Source organism: Typha latifolia, chromosome 15 (genome assembly GCF_019914945.1).
Source record: "Typha latifolia isolate L0001 chromosome 15, TyphaL0001v2, whole genome shotgun sequence".
Classification (NCBI taxonomy): domain Eukaryota; kingdom Viridiplantae; phylum Streptophyta; class Magnoliopsida; order Poales; family Typhaceae; genus Typha; species Typha latifolia.
In genome coordinates this window covers 8,744,414-8,759,646 of record NC_133100.1, presented here as the reverse complement: position 1 = coordinate 8,759,646, position 15,233 = coordinate 8,744,414, and the positions used below count along the sequence as shown (strand labels likewise).

Genomic DNA, 15,233 nt, shown 5'->3' with positions numbered 1-15,233 from the left:
TCTTTTAGCTGTGCAATCCAAGTGTATACAAGAAGCATGGAATCTATACGTACTTAGTACTATGATATGATAGATAACTCTTACAATTAACCATATAAGAGGAGGACGAAACCCAACGAAGTTGCAAGCTTATATAGAAGACCACTATAGCACTATATACATGGAGAGTAGTAGAATCCATCTCCATTGCACAAGAGCAGGGATGTTTGGATTGCTATCCATGGTGATGATGCTATTCTACGCGGCCGCTGCAGAGACTAAGGATGGTCTTCTTTGCATCAATGCATGTGGAACATGCCCATCAATATGTACATCACCGCCACCGCCACCAATACCACCTAAGAGCTACTGTCCTCCACCTCCTCCGCCGTCACGTTCATCGCCGGCGCCGCCCGAAACAGAGAAACCCGGAGGGCTCTCTAATCCGTATTACTACTTCTTTACTTCTGAGGCAAAGAGAGCACGCTCTGTTTTGCCGAGTTGGAGACTCGTATTTCTAGTCTTCCTTTGCTTTGCCATGTGTTTGATGTGATCAGCGGTCATGATCGAGTTGCGTTGTGCATGGGGCTCTTTAGTTTGTATAGATCGTTTGATTGATCCTCACTTTGCTAGTGACGACTTAATAAATTAGACTATTAGATCTTGGATAGAAGCTCCTCTGTTTCCTCCCTCTCCGACTCTGCCAGTAAATTTCCTGGCCAAAGTCTCATCACCTTCTGCATAAAATAACTCCCTTGTCTGTCCTATCTCACGGATCTTAGATATTGTCTTGTCTCAGGGATAAAGAAACTCCCAATAAAAATAATCCCGGAAAATTCTCCTCGACCAAGTATAAGAGGAATAATTTCAAACCAAAGCCCAGCATTGGATGCTCTCACCACCACCAGCAAAAGGAAAGCAACACAGAGTTCAGAGACGCAGACCAAACATAGATACTATTATTGTTTATTTTGTGTACAGAAGTAAAAAAGCAAAACAGGGACCGAACTAGATGACAATAGACAAAAGAAGAGAGAAAGAAAGGAAACAAAACTTTATCATATCTCTATCCTATGCTCCACTACTATTCTTTCTCTCTCTCTCTCTCTCTCTCTTCCTAATCCTAACCCATTTGACATGGCAGTAAAGACACACGAGAGACAAAGGATGGATGGGCCCCGTTTTAGTAAGTCCAGTCCTGAGGCAGAGCTAACTCGGGAGAAAGCTGACGTGGCCTCTGCAGTTGCTCTGCTCCTCTCACATCTGCAAGTAAAGTTTAAGAAATATAATAAATTTACGTAATAATTATCCATAAATTTCGTGGCCAAGTAAACGAAAAAGAAAGGGGAAAATAATAATTACTAGCTTTCTTCTCCAATTTGCTATCGACCAAAACCCGAGGGAGGAAAACGCCGGTCCCCTGAGACCTCCTCGAACCCGTAACTCTCCCCTGCAAAAAAAATATATATATATATAATAAATAACATAATAATAATAATAATAATAAAATAGTAATAAAATCCTCAAGACATTACGAAGGATCCTTTTGCAGATATAACCCTCTAAATTAGATTAATTTATGGTAACTACTAATCAACTACCAATGGGTGCACCGGCTTAACCGGCGCGAACTCGTAGACCGCCGTCGAACGGGAACCCAACACTCCTCTCCCCGCCGGTCCGAACTGGTTTCGAGCAGGTCTGGACCACTGCAGCACAAAAGAGACGAAGAGGAGGAAAGGGTTAGAATGTTAGAGAGGAGAAGGGGGGCAAGTGAGGAAATGGGCTCGAGAAGGCGACCTCGAAGTGTGGGGTGGTATTCGGGGTAGCGAAGAGCCGGGCCCGGTCGAGAAACCCGAAGGCAGCGAGTTGGTGGGCTAAGTCATCCGCGCACGCCACGTCGGACCTGAGGCTGCAGCGGCGTACGCCGAGGTCGGGGATGATCTCAGAGGGAAGCCAGAGCTCGCCGTCGTCTAGGTTTGGTGGGAACTCCGTCATCGTAGAAGACTAGAAGGCGAACGTGATAAGAGAGGAGAGGAGAGGAGAGCAGAGGAAAAAGAGAGCGAGAAGTTACAGCGGCGGGGTTGGGAGTTTGAAGGAAAGAGAGGAGAGGGGGGGCAAAATGGGGATTTTGGATGGTTTCACTCTTTTCCGGCACTGAGCTCGGGAAACGATGTAGAGTGGGGAGTGACTCGCAATTGTGACTCGGGTTAAGCCCCGTTGGCTTGCACGCCAAGCGCTACTGATAGATTTTGGTTAGACTTTTGGGTCCGATTTGGAGTATAAATAGGTTTTCATCAAGCGCTACAAGTTCCATTGTAGGATACGGTGCTCGACGCAAAACAGGGAATAGCAAAAGGACCTCGATGCGCGCGACATGTGGCGGGTTCGCATTAGAGGGAAGTCGATTCGGTTACGTGGCGCGTTCTGGCGTTATTGACCGGGGGACGAGTCGGAAAGCGATGGGGCGCGTGTCACGTGAGTGGGCCGTAATGTCACACCCGACGTCGTGGGCCGTAATGTCAACCTAACCCGGTTGTGGCCTTTTCGCCTGAGTAGAAAATGACCGTGCTACCCTCCAACGAGGACGTGGTGGGCCCAGGCAGCTTTGCGCGGGAATCGAACGGAGTCGGTATAATTTCGCCCCAAGTTTGCCGCCTTTCGTTGTTCAACGTGGAGTTGAGGACTGAGCAAGTTGCAGAAAGGATCCTATTCTTTCTTGTAATTCCAAAAACAGGACCTAAAAGCAATCTTTTTCTTTTTTCTTTTTTCTTTTTCAATCCTTGCCAGAGTTGCCTTCGCAGATAATACTAATGGACAGTCAAAATAAAACTATAATAAAAGGACAATTAACAGCTAAATTATGCAAGTTTAAATCTATGTCTAAAAAGTATAGCATTACAGCAATTTGCTCACAAGCGAAGCTAAGGAAGGCTTAGGGCATGTTGGGCCGTTGGGTTTGAGCCCAAATTTCTATTGGGCTATGACAAAGTGTTTGTAATTAATTATTGTATCATGAACGACTCATTAGTTGCAATACAATCTTTTCCTTTTTCTTTTCTCTTTTGTAGAAAAGTAAGCCGGGCTCAATTAAATTTTTTTTTATCATGAGCTCAAATGCTAGATATGAGGGTTGACTCTCTCTAAAAACATAGGCACTTAGGCTCCAGCGAGCTTTTAGCTATCTAGTCTAGGTTTCAAGTCATATACATCGCCCTACAATTGCTCCAAACCAAACACCACTGGCCCCAAACCATTGTGCTGCCGAATTGTTTCCCCCAAGTTAACCAGATTGTCATGCCATCATTCGAATTAAGCCAAGTCATTAAACCATCAAACAATTTTTCTACAATATTATTTTGGAGTTGAACCCATGACCTCCTTGGTCATACCGACTTTACTTGAGTTGACCGGTGGCACAATTAACTTGATAGGAAGAAGTAAGAGATAATAATAATAATAATAATAATAATAATAACAAATATATATTTATTGGGTGAGTAGCACCCAAAATACATCAAAAATTTATGAATTTGTTGTTCCTTCTGCAAAGCCCACCAAAGCAGCCCAAGAGGTGATCAACAACCTTTCGGAGTTGAGCAGGAATGAAGGTCGGGGCCTTGCTTACAATGGATTGTCAATCATTGGCTAAGAGAGGGCTGGGATTCTGGGGCAAGCCAAAAATACTTGATATGGAAGCTGGCCATCTCATAGCACTCTCGTGTGCCATCTTTTCTGGAAAAGAATAAGAGACAGGGCTTTGACAAATTGATGCGTATGTTAGAGATCATCTTGGTTTTGAGATTGGAGAGGAAGTAAGGATCTGTCTCAAAGAGTAGAAAAGTGTCATCGGTGAATTGGAGAACCGGAATCACTGTCTCTAAGAAAGGACCAAGGCCTCGAATAAGGCTTTTATTCTGGGTGGAGACGAGTAGCCTGAAAATGATGTTAGAGACCAAGATGAAACATAGAGGGGAGAGAGGGCCCCTTATAATGAAGGTTTTGGTCGAGGTTAAGTCTAGCTTGATGAAGATGTGAGATTAGCTATTTCGATAGGTGCAAGCAAAAGGAGTTCATGAATAAAGGCGAAGTTGTCAAGCATCAATATGCCCTTGATGAAGACGGATTGGCAGTCGAGAACGAGATCATCCATCACACCAATGAATCGATTTGCAAGGATCATGGTGATGATCTCGAAGTTATAGTTGACAAGATTGATCGGCCGAAAGTCGAAGAGAAGGTTGTGGGAAAGACATTCTGGATTAGTTGCACACCGGGTGTGCATTTAGTTGATAAGAAATGAGTTTTTGGAAGTGAATTTTTTTAGAAAAGTCACGCCTTAGTAGTATATACAACAACAATTATATAACAGTTTGTGGTGAATAGTTATCATTAGAACGAGTTAATATCTTCTTTTACAGTAAGGAGAGTGCCCTTTACTCCCTAATTTTCCATCAAGCCAAACACGCCAAAGGTAGTAGAAGTGAACTAACTATAACTTCCAGGCTTGTTCTTTTGATGCTATTGTATGGATCTTCATCTCCCAATCCTACTATCACTGGCATTCTTCAACATCATGTCTTGAATACGATCAGCAACAAGTCTCGCGACAACCTTAGGCGAAAACCTCGTGATCATGTCCTCCCTTGCTCTCCTCCCTCTCCTTGCCGCCTCTTCGCGGTTACTGACGACATGCCTCATCAGAATTCTCAAACGATCGCTCGACGGCTCTGCCCACAGATGCCCCTTGAAGGGTCCTTCCATCACTTCACTCATTTGATCCACGCCCAATGGGTAGCCATTCTCCTCCGTCAAGTACTCCGTTGGCCCAGACCAATTCGTCGCGATCACCGGCAACGCCATCGCCATTGCTTCGACTATTGGCCTCCCCCAACCTTCCCCTCTCGACGGAAGGACAAACGCGTCGGCCGCCTTGTATAATCTCGGAAGATCGGATTGCGGTATATGGCTATCGATCACATGGATAGGAGCCCATCCACTGATCGGCTCCTTCATGCCGAATTCATCCACAAAGTTGTGAATTTTGCTACTGAAGTCTTTATCGGAGTGGTAGGCACTTATCAAGAGGTGCAACGCAACGCCATCAGAGTTTGAGAACTCTTCCAAGAACGCTCTTAGCAGCACATCCCAACCTTTCCGCTGCTCCCATTTGAAGATACTCAGCAAAACAATCTCCTTTCTGGTAGAACTTGAACTATAATTTGACCTTTTGGAGACTAAAACTGGGTCTCCGACCGGAAGAACCAATGCCTCGTGCTTTGCTGGGTCGAAGAAGTCGACGTCGATTGGCTGCACCACTTTTACGACTTTAGAAGGATCAACACCACTCTGCACAAATGTTGAGACATGGAATTCAGTAGGGACCCAGATGGCATCCATCTTGTTACACCTCTTCACATGCTCCGGCGTGAGCCGATCAGTCTCGAACATTGTGCGTCCAATTACGAACACCGGCTCCTCGTATCCCCCCGGGGGGCACGGCAAGGTCTGGAACAATGGCGGAAACCAAGCACCCGGCTCACTGTGGCATATCACAATACTCTTAGAAAGATCACACCTTGTGTTATAAAGCTTCAAAGCTAGAGCCCTGGACTCCTCGGGCAACCCAAGCCAGAACTCTATGGACTCCAAATCACCATGTTGCTCAATCTGGAGCTTAAAGTTGGGATCTTTGATGTGAGCATCAAGAGCTGTGACATAAGACCAGGCTTCGGAGCTATACCCGCCGCCAGATACGAAAGGGGCCATCCATCGAACACATGGCGGGCGTGTCGAGATAGATCTCGATTCTTCCTCCTGGGCGCGTGAGAAGAGACTCAGATATGCGAGAGTGAGGTGGGATAACGGGAAGGAGACGGTGAGACAGAACGCGAGGAGAAGAGTTACAACAGCCGGTCCCCAGAAGAGTAGCTGCTTCCATTTCGAAGCCGATGGGTGTTTGCGAACTGGAGGAGATTGGTCGGCGGCCGAGTCCATGGTTTGGGGACTAGAGTAGTTCTTGGATCCCTCCCTAGTTATCTCGCAGCCAGATCGGGCCAGCATCACGCGCTAAGCACGTGACTCTTCTACACGAATCTCGAGGACAATCGTAACTATACGTAGCGTTTTCGTACAGTAGTACGTATTTACATAAAGCTCGTCAGAACCGTTTCGGAATCTTTCCCGCAGACGGGGATTTATGCGTCATTTGCGTACTTCGCTGGGATTTGCTTCGTCACCAATGAGAGTATTAATTAATGACGATTTCACACCCAGTCCAATCACCAGCTCATAGCAATTCCAAGGGTAAATAAAGAAAAGAAAGAAAAAAAAAAGGGGGTATTTATTTTCTGGGGATCAAATCATGCCATCATTGCCGTTTTTTGAGATGATTGTTTGATGGGGGTCACGACTACGCCACCAAATTTGCCAAACCGAGGTCTCTTCGAGGTAACCCAAATGATTAAAGTAGACATCAACCCGCCTCTCTTAGATCAAATCTGGGTGTCAACTTGGGTGCAATTAAATGCACAACTTTCGTTGTGGCAGATCCCGATGACGTCAGCGGAGAAACATAATAAAAATCTGACGGTCCAGATACGGAGTGGATCGCGACGACCACTCGGTCACTTCGGCACGTGCCGCCGCGTGGCAGTAAATTTACGTCTCCTCTTTTACGTATGACTGCATGGGAGGTAGCGTCGGTGATTCGGGTGCGCCGCCGGAGATCCAATCGCATTCGATTATATATATATATATATATATATATATATATATATATATATATATATATATATATATATATATATATATATATATATCGCCTCAATTTGTTTGGACAGGGGTGGTGCAATGATTAGTTTACTGAGCTAAATTTGTACTGGATTCGCAGGATCTTCTCAATCTATTCCATCTTAACTTCTTTTGAGAAAAGTGCATCTCTTCCATCTTTAAAGCTCTGCCAACCAAGTCGATAGATCTCCTCTATAAATACATCTCACCTGTCCTCAAATACCACTATACCACTGGCATGGGCTACTCTCGTTCTTTAGTGTTACCATGGCTGCTTGCTATTCTATTAGTGGCTTTGTGCTTGGTAGTGCACGCACGTATAGGTATATATCATGGCTGGCTCTTAAACGAATCCCCTTTTAATGATTTTGATCCAGTTTTGCTATTTAACTTACTCTTTGCATATAGGTTGCCTTGATGGTTTCGGATGTTTGAATCCGAAGGTATATGCTTCAGAGAGAGGAATATCCAGAGAGGTGTATATACATAATATATTTATGAAGATCGGTACCAACCTTAATATTACAACTGACATGCTTTGGCTTTGCCAATTTGCTCGCAGGTGAACCTTTCCCAAGGGTTTGGGGGTGATTTGGTGGGTTCGGAGTTGAGAGAAGTGCCATCTGGACCCGACCCGTTACACCACAGGAGTAGCCCCAGGAAGCCCAAGACCCCTTGAACCTGAACCCAACCGGACTTGAATTTTTGGGGAGGGAGAAGTAAAGCTCTCCTTTTCTTTTTAGTCCTGCTTTTATGGGGAGTCAAATATATATAATATGGGGATACTACAAAATGTATAAAGCTTACATCTTGAATACCTTCTTTTGTATGTTTATTTTATATCCTTATGTTTTGGTATATGAGAGAAAAAGAAAGTATATGGGCCCTTTTTTTCATTAAAATTCGTGCACGCTTGGCCCATTTAAAAGGTAGTATAGAAGAGAAGAGCCCACGTTAGTCCTAATGAGCCCACGCCGCCACATGGGAAGGATTATTCCCAACGACCTCCCCTTCTACGCCGCCCTCCTCGACTCCATCTCCGCCGCCCGTGATCTCCCCTACTCCGCCGCACCCACGGCCGCCTCGTCCACCTTTCCCTCTCCCCCCGCCCCTTCCTCCGCTCCAAGCTCCTCGCTGCCTATGCCCGCTGCTCCCGCCTCCATGAATCCCGCCTCCTCCTCTCCCTCTTCCTCTCCTCCAGCCTGCGCCTCCCCCCTCTCTTCTCCCTCAACGCCCTCCTCTCCTCCCTTCCCCCTCTCCCCTCTCTCTTCCTCCTCCGCCGCATGCTCCACCTCGGCGTCAAACCCAACTCCCTCTCTTTCTCCGCCGCCCTCCGCTCTGCCGCCGCAATCCCATCCCTCCGCCTTGTCCGCCTCCTCCACGCCCTCTCCATCGTTTCCTCCCTCCACCACCCTCCGTCCCTCATAGCCGCCTACTCTAAATCTGGCGACTTTCCATCTGCTCGCAAGGTGTTCGACGCAATGCCCGAACGAGCACGCTCATTCGAGGCGCGCACGGCGATGATCTCCGCCCTCGGTGCGCACGGGATGGCGGAGGAGGCGGTGGGGATGTTCGACGACATGGGTCCGGAGGTGGACGATAAGGCAGTGACGGCGGCGCTGGCGGCGTGCGCGCACGCCGGGATGCTGGTGGAGGCGAGGAGGGTGTTCAGGAGCGTGAGTGGGAGGAGGAGGACGGTAGAGCATTACACATGCATGGTGGATGTGCTGGGCAGGGCGGGACGCGTAGAGGAGGCGGAGGCGTTGTTGACGGAAATGGAGGCGGAGGAGATGGACGAGGGGATTTGGGCGGCCTTGCTGGCGGCGTGCAGGTTGCACGGGAGGATCGACGTGGCCGAGCGGATCGCCGACCGCCTCTACGGGTTGAAAGCAGAGCTAAACAAGTGCACTTCTGCATCCTAGGATCCATCCGGATTGGTCCCGCAGACAGCTGGACATGCAAAAGCCGTGATAGTGCTTGAAATCGAATGTTTGCAAAATCACAATAGATCGGCTCGCACTGTAATACTGGGCACCCATCAGTAGTTGCATGCCAAGCAACAAAGAATCTAGGCACAGTCATAGCCGTCGGATGTGTATAATCTACACACACAATTCTTTCACACCTGGATGTTTCTTGTGTTTGTCTAAGCAATAAATTAAAATTAGTAAACTTAGTAAGAACATAGAAACGTTGTCACGCAGAACAGCTGCCTATCCTTGTCGGAGTGCGTACTTTGTGCAATCATTAAGTGGATAAACCACACAACTTGTCCGCATTAATTAAGTGGATATCCTTGTGCGAGCGAGACTAGGACACATCCAGAACAAGGCGGTGTCAATAGAAATTTTGTTGGTATATCCCACACTTGAAAGGTTTTGCATCGTCTATGGTCCATGGAATATACCCTTCCACAATATTCCACCAGCAGCCTCATCAGAAGCACGTGCTATTCCACCCTTCCTGCGCCGCCACGTCATCTCTCCGGCCCCACGAAATCTCTTCGACGACGCTCTCCTACTTCTCCTAGTCGACCTCGGTCCACAAAAAATCGAAACCCCTCCTTCCCTCTCCGCGTCGTCTTTATTCTCTCTCTTTCTCGCGGCCACACGATCCCATCATTGCCAAAGAAGAGAGAGTGAAAAAGAGAGAGAGAGAGAGAGAGAGAGAGATGATCAATCTCGGGATGGAGACGACGCGGCCTTCGGCGGCGGCGAGCTCCGGCACGGCGGAGAAGGCCTTCTCGTTCCTCTCTAAAGGGTGGCGCGAGGTGCGCGACTCCGCCGGGGCCGACCTCAAGCTGATGCGCGCGCGCGCCAACTCGTTCAAGGACCTCGCCGACCGCGAGCTCGAGAACTTCCTCAACTCCGCGTCGGCGTTCTCAGCGCCGCCGCTGCCGCCGGCTGAGGGGGCGATCGCGGAGATCGAGTTCGTGAAGCGGATCCAACCGAAGCTGTCGGAGATACGGCGGGCGTACTCGTCGCCGGATTTTAGCCGGAAGGTGCTGGAGAGGTGGAGCCCTAAGGCGACGATTAGGATAGATCTGTCGGCTATCAAGAACGCCATCGTGTCGGAGGCGGATGTGGCCGGAGGGTTCTTGGATTTTAGGATCGAAGGAGTCCAGGGAAGGAGGAAGGTGCGGTGGAAGGGATGGGAAAGCGAGGGGGAGGAGGAGGAGAAGGAGGAGTGGGAGCCCATCCGGATGCTGAAGACGGGATTGAAGGAGATTGAGAGGAAGAGCCAATCGACCGATATTTTTGGAAATTTTGCGGGCAGCGAGCTTGTGGAAAAGCTGAAATTGAGCCTGGTAATTCCCTAAATTATGTACTTCTCTGTTCAATAAATGTGCTTTAGGGTTTAGTACCTTGTTTCTCGTTCTGCCATGGTTTCAATTAGGGTTTTTTTTTTCTTTGTTCTTGTTGCAAAAAGTGAGATCAAGCATATGGGTGGATGATTGATTGTCCTTCCTTTCACCTAGTTCATAATTTCGATCACTTTGTGTAATCCGTTATGAGCAAACTGCAAATTGAGTGCAGATTGACGTTATTAGAAATGCTTTTCTTTTGTGTTGCAATTTAGTGCAATCCATTAGTTTGGTTACTCAGGGTGCAGAGTTGATACCAATTTCTCTTTTCCTATACTTGTTTTTCTATGCTCTTCTATGTTACTCTGTCTGAGAGGAGCCATACTTACCTACTGTTACATTTTCTTTTTGCAGAGGTCAATTTCCAAGGAGCCTCAAGAATGCAAGGTTGGTTTTAGAACTATCATAAATTTGTGTTTGTTAGCGTTGACAGTTCTATGATATGCAATTTGATGTGTTCTTTCTTCAAATTGTACTCATGGGTTGAAATTTTTTGGAATAAGAGAGAGAGTTTGGATAATTGTTCAATACAAGCAGCACTAAAAAATAGTGTCCAAAAGAATGTACAGAAATAGTGGCAATCTTGCCTTTTGGAATAGGAGACGTAGTTTGAAACTTTGAATGATTGTTCAATTATACTCTGACGGTTTGCTTTATGCATTTTCTAATGGATTCAAACCATCTAATGCAGGAAATTCTGCCTTTGGATCTACCTGAGCTATTGGCATATTTTGTTAAGCAATCTGGACCGTTATTTGATCAGCTCGGTATAAGAAGAGGTACAGAAATGAAAAAGAAAGAAAAAACTTATTTCCTGCTGTGAAATATTTCCTGACTTTTTTAGTTTTTTCACATTTGTGTTGTCATAGTAGACTTCATGTTTTCCTTCTGTCCTTGAGTTTGCAGTAAACCAATCACTACATTTTGTATGTAGCTTCCCTGTTTTCTGTTTCCCTCTTTTGATTGAATAACAAAACTAGTCGGATGTTAAGTAATAGCTGCTATTGTTCCAGAGAGATCTCTTAGCCAGATATTTCAAGCCAGGAAGTCAGGCTTACATATGAATAATGATAGTGGGAGATCTCTAGCCAGATATATTTTGTGCCACGAAGTCAGGTTTACACATAGATAGTCATACAGCACATCTTGCAAAATCCTCCTACTGTAATCATATGCAACATATGTCCCATTTTTATGTATAGTGTAAGGCCGTTGCCTGCCTAGACCCATAGGCAAACTATGTACCATATTTGTTGATGACAGCTTATGCTGGTAGGCAAAAATAGGCTAGTAATGGAGAGGTACGATTGCCAATACTCTGGTTTTGCATGTATTATCTGGAGTTGTGGTGCTTTTTTTTTAAATTCTTCTCGGCATTATCTTAGACTTATACCTCTGTTACTTTTAACAGTGTCTTTTGCCTCATTATTGATATGGTAAGCTATTGTATCTTATACTCGGTAACCATTTTGGGTGCAGATATATGTGACAAAATAGTGGAAGTTCTTTGCAGCAAACAGAAAGACTACCTTGTATCTCATTCACTTTCTGCTAGTGAGGAATCATTGCTCAGAAATGAGAACATCAATGATGAACTTGACTTGAGAATAGCCAGTGTGCTACAAAGTACGGGTCATCACTATGATGGTGGATTGTGGAATGATGCAGCAAAACATGAGAGTACAGACAAGAAGCGGCATGTTGCAATTGTAACAACGGCTAGTCTTCCCTGGATGACAGGAACCGCTGTAAATCCATTGTTCCGAGCTGCATATTTGGCTAGAACAGCCAAGCAGAATGTAACCTTAATGGTCCCTTGGCTTTGCAAGTCAGACCAAGAGCTGGTATATCCTAACAGTATGACTTTTAACTCCCCAGAGGAGCAGGAAGCTTATATTAGAAATTGGCTGGAGGAAAGGGTTGGCTTTAAAGCAGATTTCAAGATATCCTTTTATCCTGGAAAGGTAGTCATTTAATTCATTATATCTCATCCTAATACTTTTATCAGTTTTCAAGAATTCTTAATAGTGGACTTTATTTTATTATAGTTTGCTAAAGAAAGACGAAGCATCATCCCTGCTGGGGACACCTCACAATTTATTTCCCGTAAGGAGGCTGATATCGCCATACTGGAAGAACCAGAGCACTTAAACTGGTACCATCATGGTAAACGTTGGACAGATACGTTCAACCATGTAGTTGGTGTAGTTCATACAAATTACCTGGAATATATCAAAAGGGAGAAGAATGGTGCTATCCAAGCTTTCTTTGTCAAACATATAAACAATTTGATCGCCAGAGCATACTGCCACAAGGTATCATATTCTGATCTTCTGCTGTTCCTAATGCACGCTCTCTTGACCGAATATATTTTGCGCCCTGTTAAGAGGTCCAAATGGCTTTATTTGATGAGAATGGTGTCATCAGCAACTGCCTTTTTCTGTCAATTCGACGGCAGTAAGTATAAATTTTATCGTGTGTTCTTAACTAATTAGTGATCTGTGTCCTGTGGCATTATGTAGGTATTGCGCCTTTCTGCAGCAACTCAAGATCTACCTAAGTCTGTCATTTGCAATGTCCATGGTGTGAACCCCAAATTTCTCAAGGTTGGGGAGAAAATAGCAGCTGAAAGGGAGCGTGGGGAGCAGGCATTCTCCAAAGGAGCATACTTTTTGGGGAAGATGGTCTGGGCCAAAGGTTACAGAGAACTGATAGATTTGCTGGCAAAGCACAAAAATGACTTGGAAGATTTCAAGTTGGATATATATGGAAATGGCGAAGATTCACATGAAGTCCAATCGGCTGCCAGGAAGTTGGACCTAAATCTTAACTTCCTTAAAGGAAGGGATCATGCAGATGATTCACTTCATGGGTAAGGATTCATGGAAAAACCATGATATAATTCAATTATATATTCTTTTCATTAGTTGTGGAGCTATAATGTGTTCTTTTGTGGATTCTCAGATACAAGGTTTTCATAAATCCAAGTGTTAGTGACGTCCTCTGCACAGCAACTGCTGAGGCTCTTGCCATGGGGAAATTTGTTATTTGTACAGATCACCCATCAAATGATTTCTTCAGGTCCTTCCCTAACTGTTTGACATACAAAACAACAGAGGATTTTGTTGCAAGAGTGAAAGAGGCTATGGCTAGTGAGCCTCAACCCCTCACCCCTGAGGAAAGATATCACCTATCATGGGAGGCTGCGACCCAGAGATTTATGGAATATTCGGAACTTGACAAGGTTCTGAGTAGCGACAGCAATGTGTCGAGAGAAGGTGCAAATCCTAAGAATATCATGAAGAAGTCAGTCTCCATGCCGAATTTGTCAGGTATGGTCGACGGAGGACTCGCATTTGCTCATTATTGTCTCACAGGTAATGAGATCCTAAGGTTGGCCACAGGAGCAATACCTGGTTCACGCGATTATGATAAACAGCATTGTATCGATCTGCACCTCTTGCCACCTCAAGTACAGAATCCTGTTTATGGCTGGTAAGATGCAGCCATCTGTACCGTTATTGTGTTGTTTATACTACCTTTTGGTATCGATTGAGTGTTTTTCTGTTAACATGTGCATGATAATATGATCCACACTAATTTCTACCTACTGATCCATTTCCTGTACTAATCTCACCGAGTTGTGAATAGGGGAGAAAAAACCGATCATTTCCTCCTTTGGATCATCGTGTCTGTAGTGTTCTTAAGCATGCCAGTCAGAACGCATGCAGGGTTACCACTAACATGTATTCATTTGATCTGGAGCTTTTTACATTTTTCCATCGAATTGCTGAAATGGAAGTTGTCTGTCAATAGTCCATGCATGTGAACCTGATGTTATCCTTGTCAAGCTGGTCACTTCACTGGCATAGCCTCTTGGCATCAGGGGCTGGCTCCTTGCTTGCAGTTCTCAAGCTACCGTTTGATATGGAAGGTAATTCTTCTGCTCGTGTAACTGATGCCAATTGCATTTCTCCAATTTGGTGTTTACTAGTAGTCTCATCTTTTTATTCTTTTTAGTCGGTGTAATAGTCTATTAAGTTGGACAGTAACAGGTGCTCTGCATTTATTTGATCAATCCTCGCTTAGAATCACTATCAGGTACTGGAGAATTGATTCCTTCCATTTTTATGAGGTATATATATATATATATATATATATATATATGTATAGATATGTTGCAATTTCTCTTGCCAGTGCAATTGTTTTGTTGGTGTGTGTCAAGAGGGCAAAAAAAGGATCGTAATTTTTCATTATAAACCCTATCAAAAGAATAATTTGACCTCTTTCTCAGCTTGAGTTCATGATCAGACTCAATGCTGGAGGTGTACAAACCGATGCTTGTGCCACAAGTGTCAGAGCTGGATTGGATAAACAACTCTCCGTGACCCACGTAAAAATCTAGTTTTTTTATTTTTATTTTTTATTTATCTCTTATCCCTTTTCTATCTAGGCCCTATATTGCAAAAGGCAAATAACAACTTGTGGATAACTGGATCATTTTCGTAAAGCCAAAGCACGAGCTTGCAAATTTATCTTCCTGACACGTGGCAACACACACCAAGAACTGGCTCATCTTCCACTCGTATTTATTCAAATAAAGGTCTTATTTCTTTCTCTCTCTTTCTCACTTTTTTAACCTTATTTTCTTCACCATAGACTAGTGGCATCCCAATGCCTTAGTTTACACGTACTGTGAACGACTTGGTGATCTAGACAAGAGATCACTGTGGAAAGTTGCTTCTTCTCTGTGTTATTTTGCAGTTGCTTGTTTTTCCCTTTATCTCTATGTTGTTTTGGAATGGGGCAGGATTTATCTCGGTGTATTTGTTAATTATGGTTATGTGGGACTTTTGAGGTCAGTTCAATAGGAAGGTTTGTCTTGTTACTATTAAGATCCGGTAGGTGCTGGTAAAACTCCGGGAATTTTGGTGGTGTTATATTTGGTTGATGGAGATTCTTTGTTGTATTTGGTGGGAAATTAATGTCTTTTTTAAGTTTCAATGAAACGAGGGCTACGACATGTTTGTCAAAAAAAAAAAAAAAAACACACGATCACACTAGTAAATTAGTGCTTGACTCTCCTCAATTTATGTGA

At 44.7% G+C, this 15,233-nt stretch overlaps 4 protein-coding genes across 4 annotated transcripts; 2 read left to right on the top strand and 2 right to left on the bottom strand.

Moving 5' to 3' along the window:
- Window positions 1-914: 914 nt before the first annotated feature.
- On the bottom strand, window positions 915-2,237 carry LOC140802325 (uncharacterized). Its single transcript, XM_073157814.1, has 4 exons — window positions 1,780-2,237; window positions 1,581-1,688; window positions 1,342-1,429; window positions 915-1,242 (listed from the first exon to the last, which is right to left on the bottom strand). The coding sequence occupies exons 1-4, from the start codon at window positions 1,975-1,977 to the stop codon at window positions 1,163-1,165; spliced, it is 474 nt and encodes a 157-aa protein (XP_073013915.1). The 5' UTR covers window positions 1,978-2,237; the 3' UTR covers window positions 915-1,162.
- Window positions 2,238-4,351: 2,114 nt separating this feature from the next.
- On the bottom strand, window positions 4,352-6,308 carry LOC140802323 (uncharacterized). Its single transcript, XM_073157811.1, has one exon. It carries the CDS (start codon window positions 6,040-6,042, stop codon window positions 4,516-4,518), a length of 1,527 nt encoding a protein of 508 aa, XP_073013912.1. The 5' UTR covers window positions 6,043-6,308; the 3' UTR covers window positions 4,352-4,515.
- Window positions 6,309-7,017: 709 nt separating this feature from the next.
- Window positions 7,018-8,943, top strand: LOC140802324 (pentatricopeptide repeat-containing protein At1g18485-like). The gene is made up of 2 exons (XM_073157812.1): window positions 7,018-7,247; window positions 7,334-8,943. Exon 2 carries the CDS (start codon window positions 8,055-8,057, stop codon window positions 8,691-8,693), a length of 639 nt encoding a protein of 212 aa, XP_073013913.1. The 5' UTR covers window positions 7,018-7,247; window positions 7,334-8,054; the 3' UTR covers window positions 8,694-8,943.
- Window positions 8,944-9,326: 383 nt separating this feature from the next.
- On the top strand, window positions 9,327-13,948 carry LOC140801958 (digalactosyldiacylglycerol synthase 1, chloroplastic-like). The gene is made up of 7 exons (XM_073157357.1): window positions 9,327-10,078; window positions 10,490-10,522; window positions 10,827-10,914; window positions 11,615-12,099; window positions 12,184-12,450; window positions 12,658-13,007; window positions 13,100-13,948. The coding sequence occupies exons 1-7, from the start codon at window positions 9,443-9,445 to the stop codon at window positions 13,632-13,634; spliced, it is 2,394 nt and encodes a 797-aa protein (XP_073013458.1). The 5' UTR covers window positions 9,327-9,442; the 3' UTR covers window positions 13,635-13,948.
- Window positions 13,949-15,233: the final 1,285 nt, after the last annotated feature.

Coding starts and splice junctions, on each gene's coding strand:
- LOC140802325 (XM_073157814.1), bottom strand. CDS start 1,977: ATGACGGAGTTCCCACCAAACCTAGACGACGGCGAGCTCTGGCTTCCC. Junction 1,430..1,580: donor TTAAGCCGGTGCACCCATTG/GTAGTTGATTAG, acceptor TTTTTTTTGCAG/GGGAGAGTTACGGGTTCGAG. Junction 1,243..1,341: donor CAAATTGGAGAAGAAAGCTA/GTAATTATTATT, acceptor CTTTACTTGCAG/ATGTGAGAGGAGCAGAGCAA.
- LOC140802323 (XM_073157811.1), bottom strand. CDS start 6,042: ATGCTGGCCCGATCTGGCTGCGAGATAACTAGGGAGGGATCCAAGAAC.
- LOC140802324 (XM_073157812.1), top strand. CDS start 8,055: ATGCTCCACCTCGGCGTCAAACCCAACTCCCTCTCTTTCTCCGCCGCC.
- LOC140801958 (XM_073157357.1), top strand. CDS start 9,443: ATGATCAATCTCGGGATGGAGACGACGCGGCCTTCGGCGGCGGCGAGC. Junction 12,100..12,183: donor TATCCTTTTATCCTGGAAAG/GTAGTCATTTAA, acceptor ATTTTATTATAG/TTTGCTAAAGAAAGACGAAG. Junction 13,008..13,099: donor GCAGATGATTCACTTCATGG/GTAAGGATTCAT, acceptor GTGGATTCTCAG/ATACAAGGTTTTCATAAATC.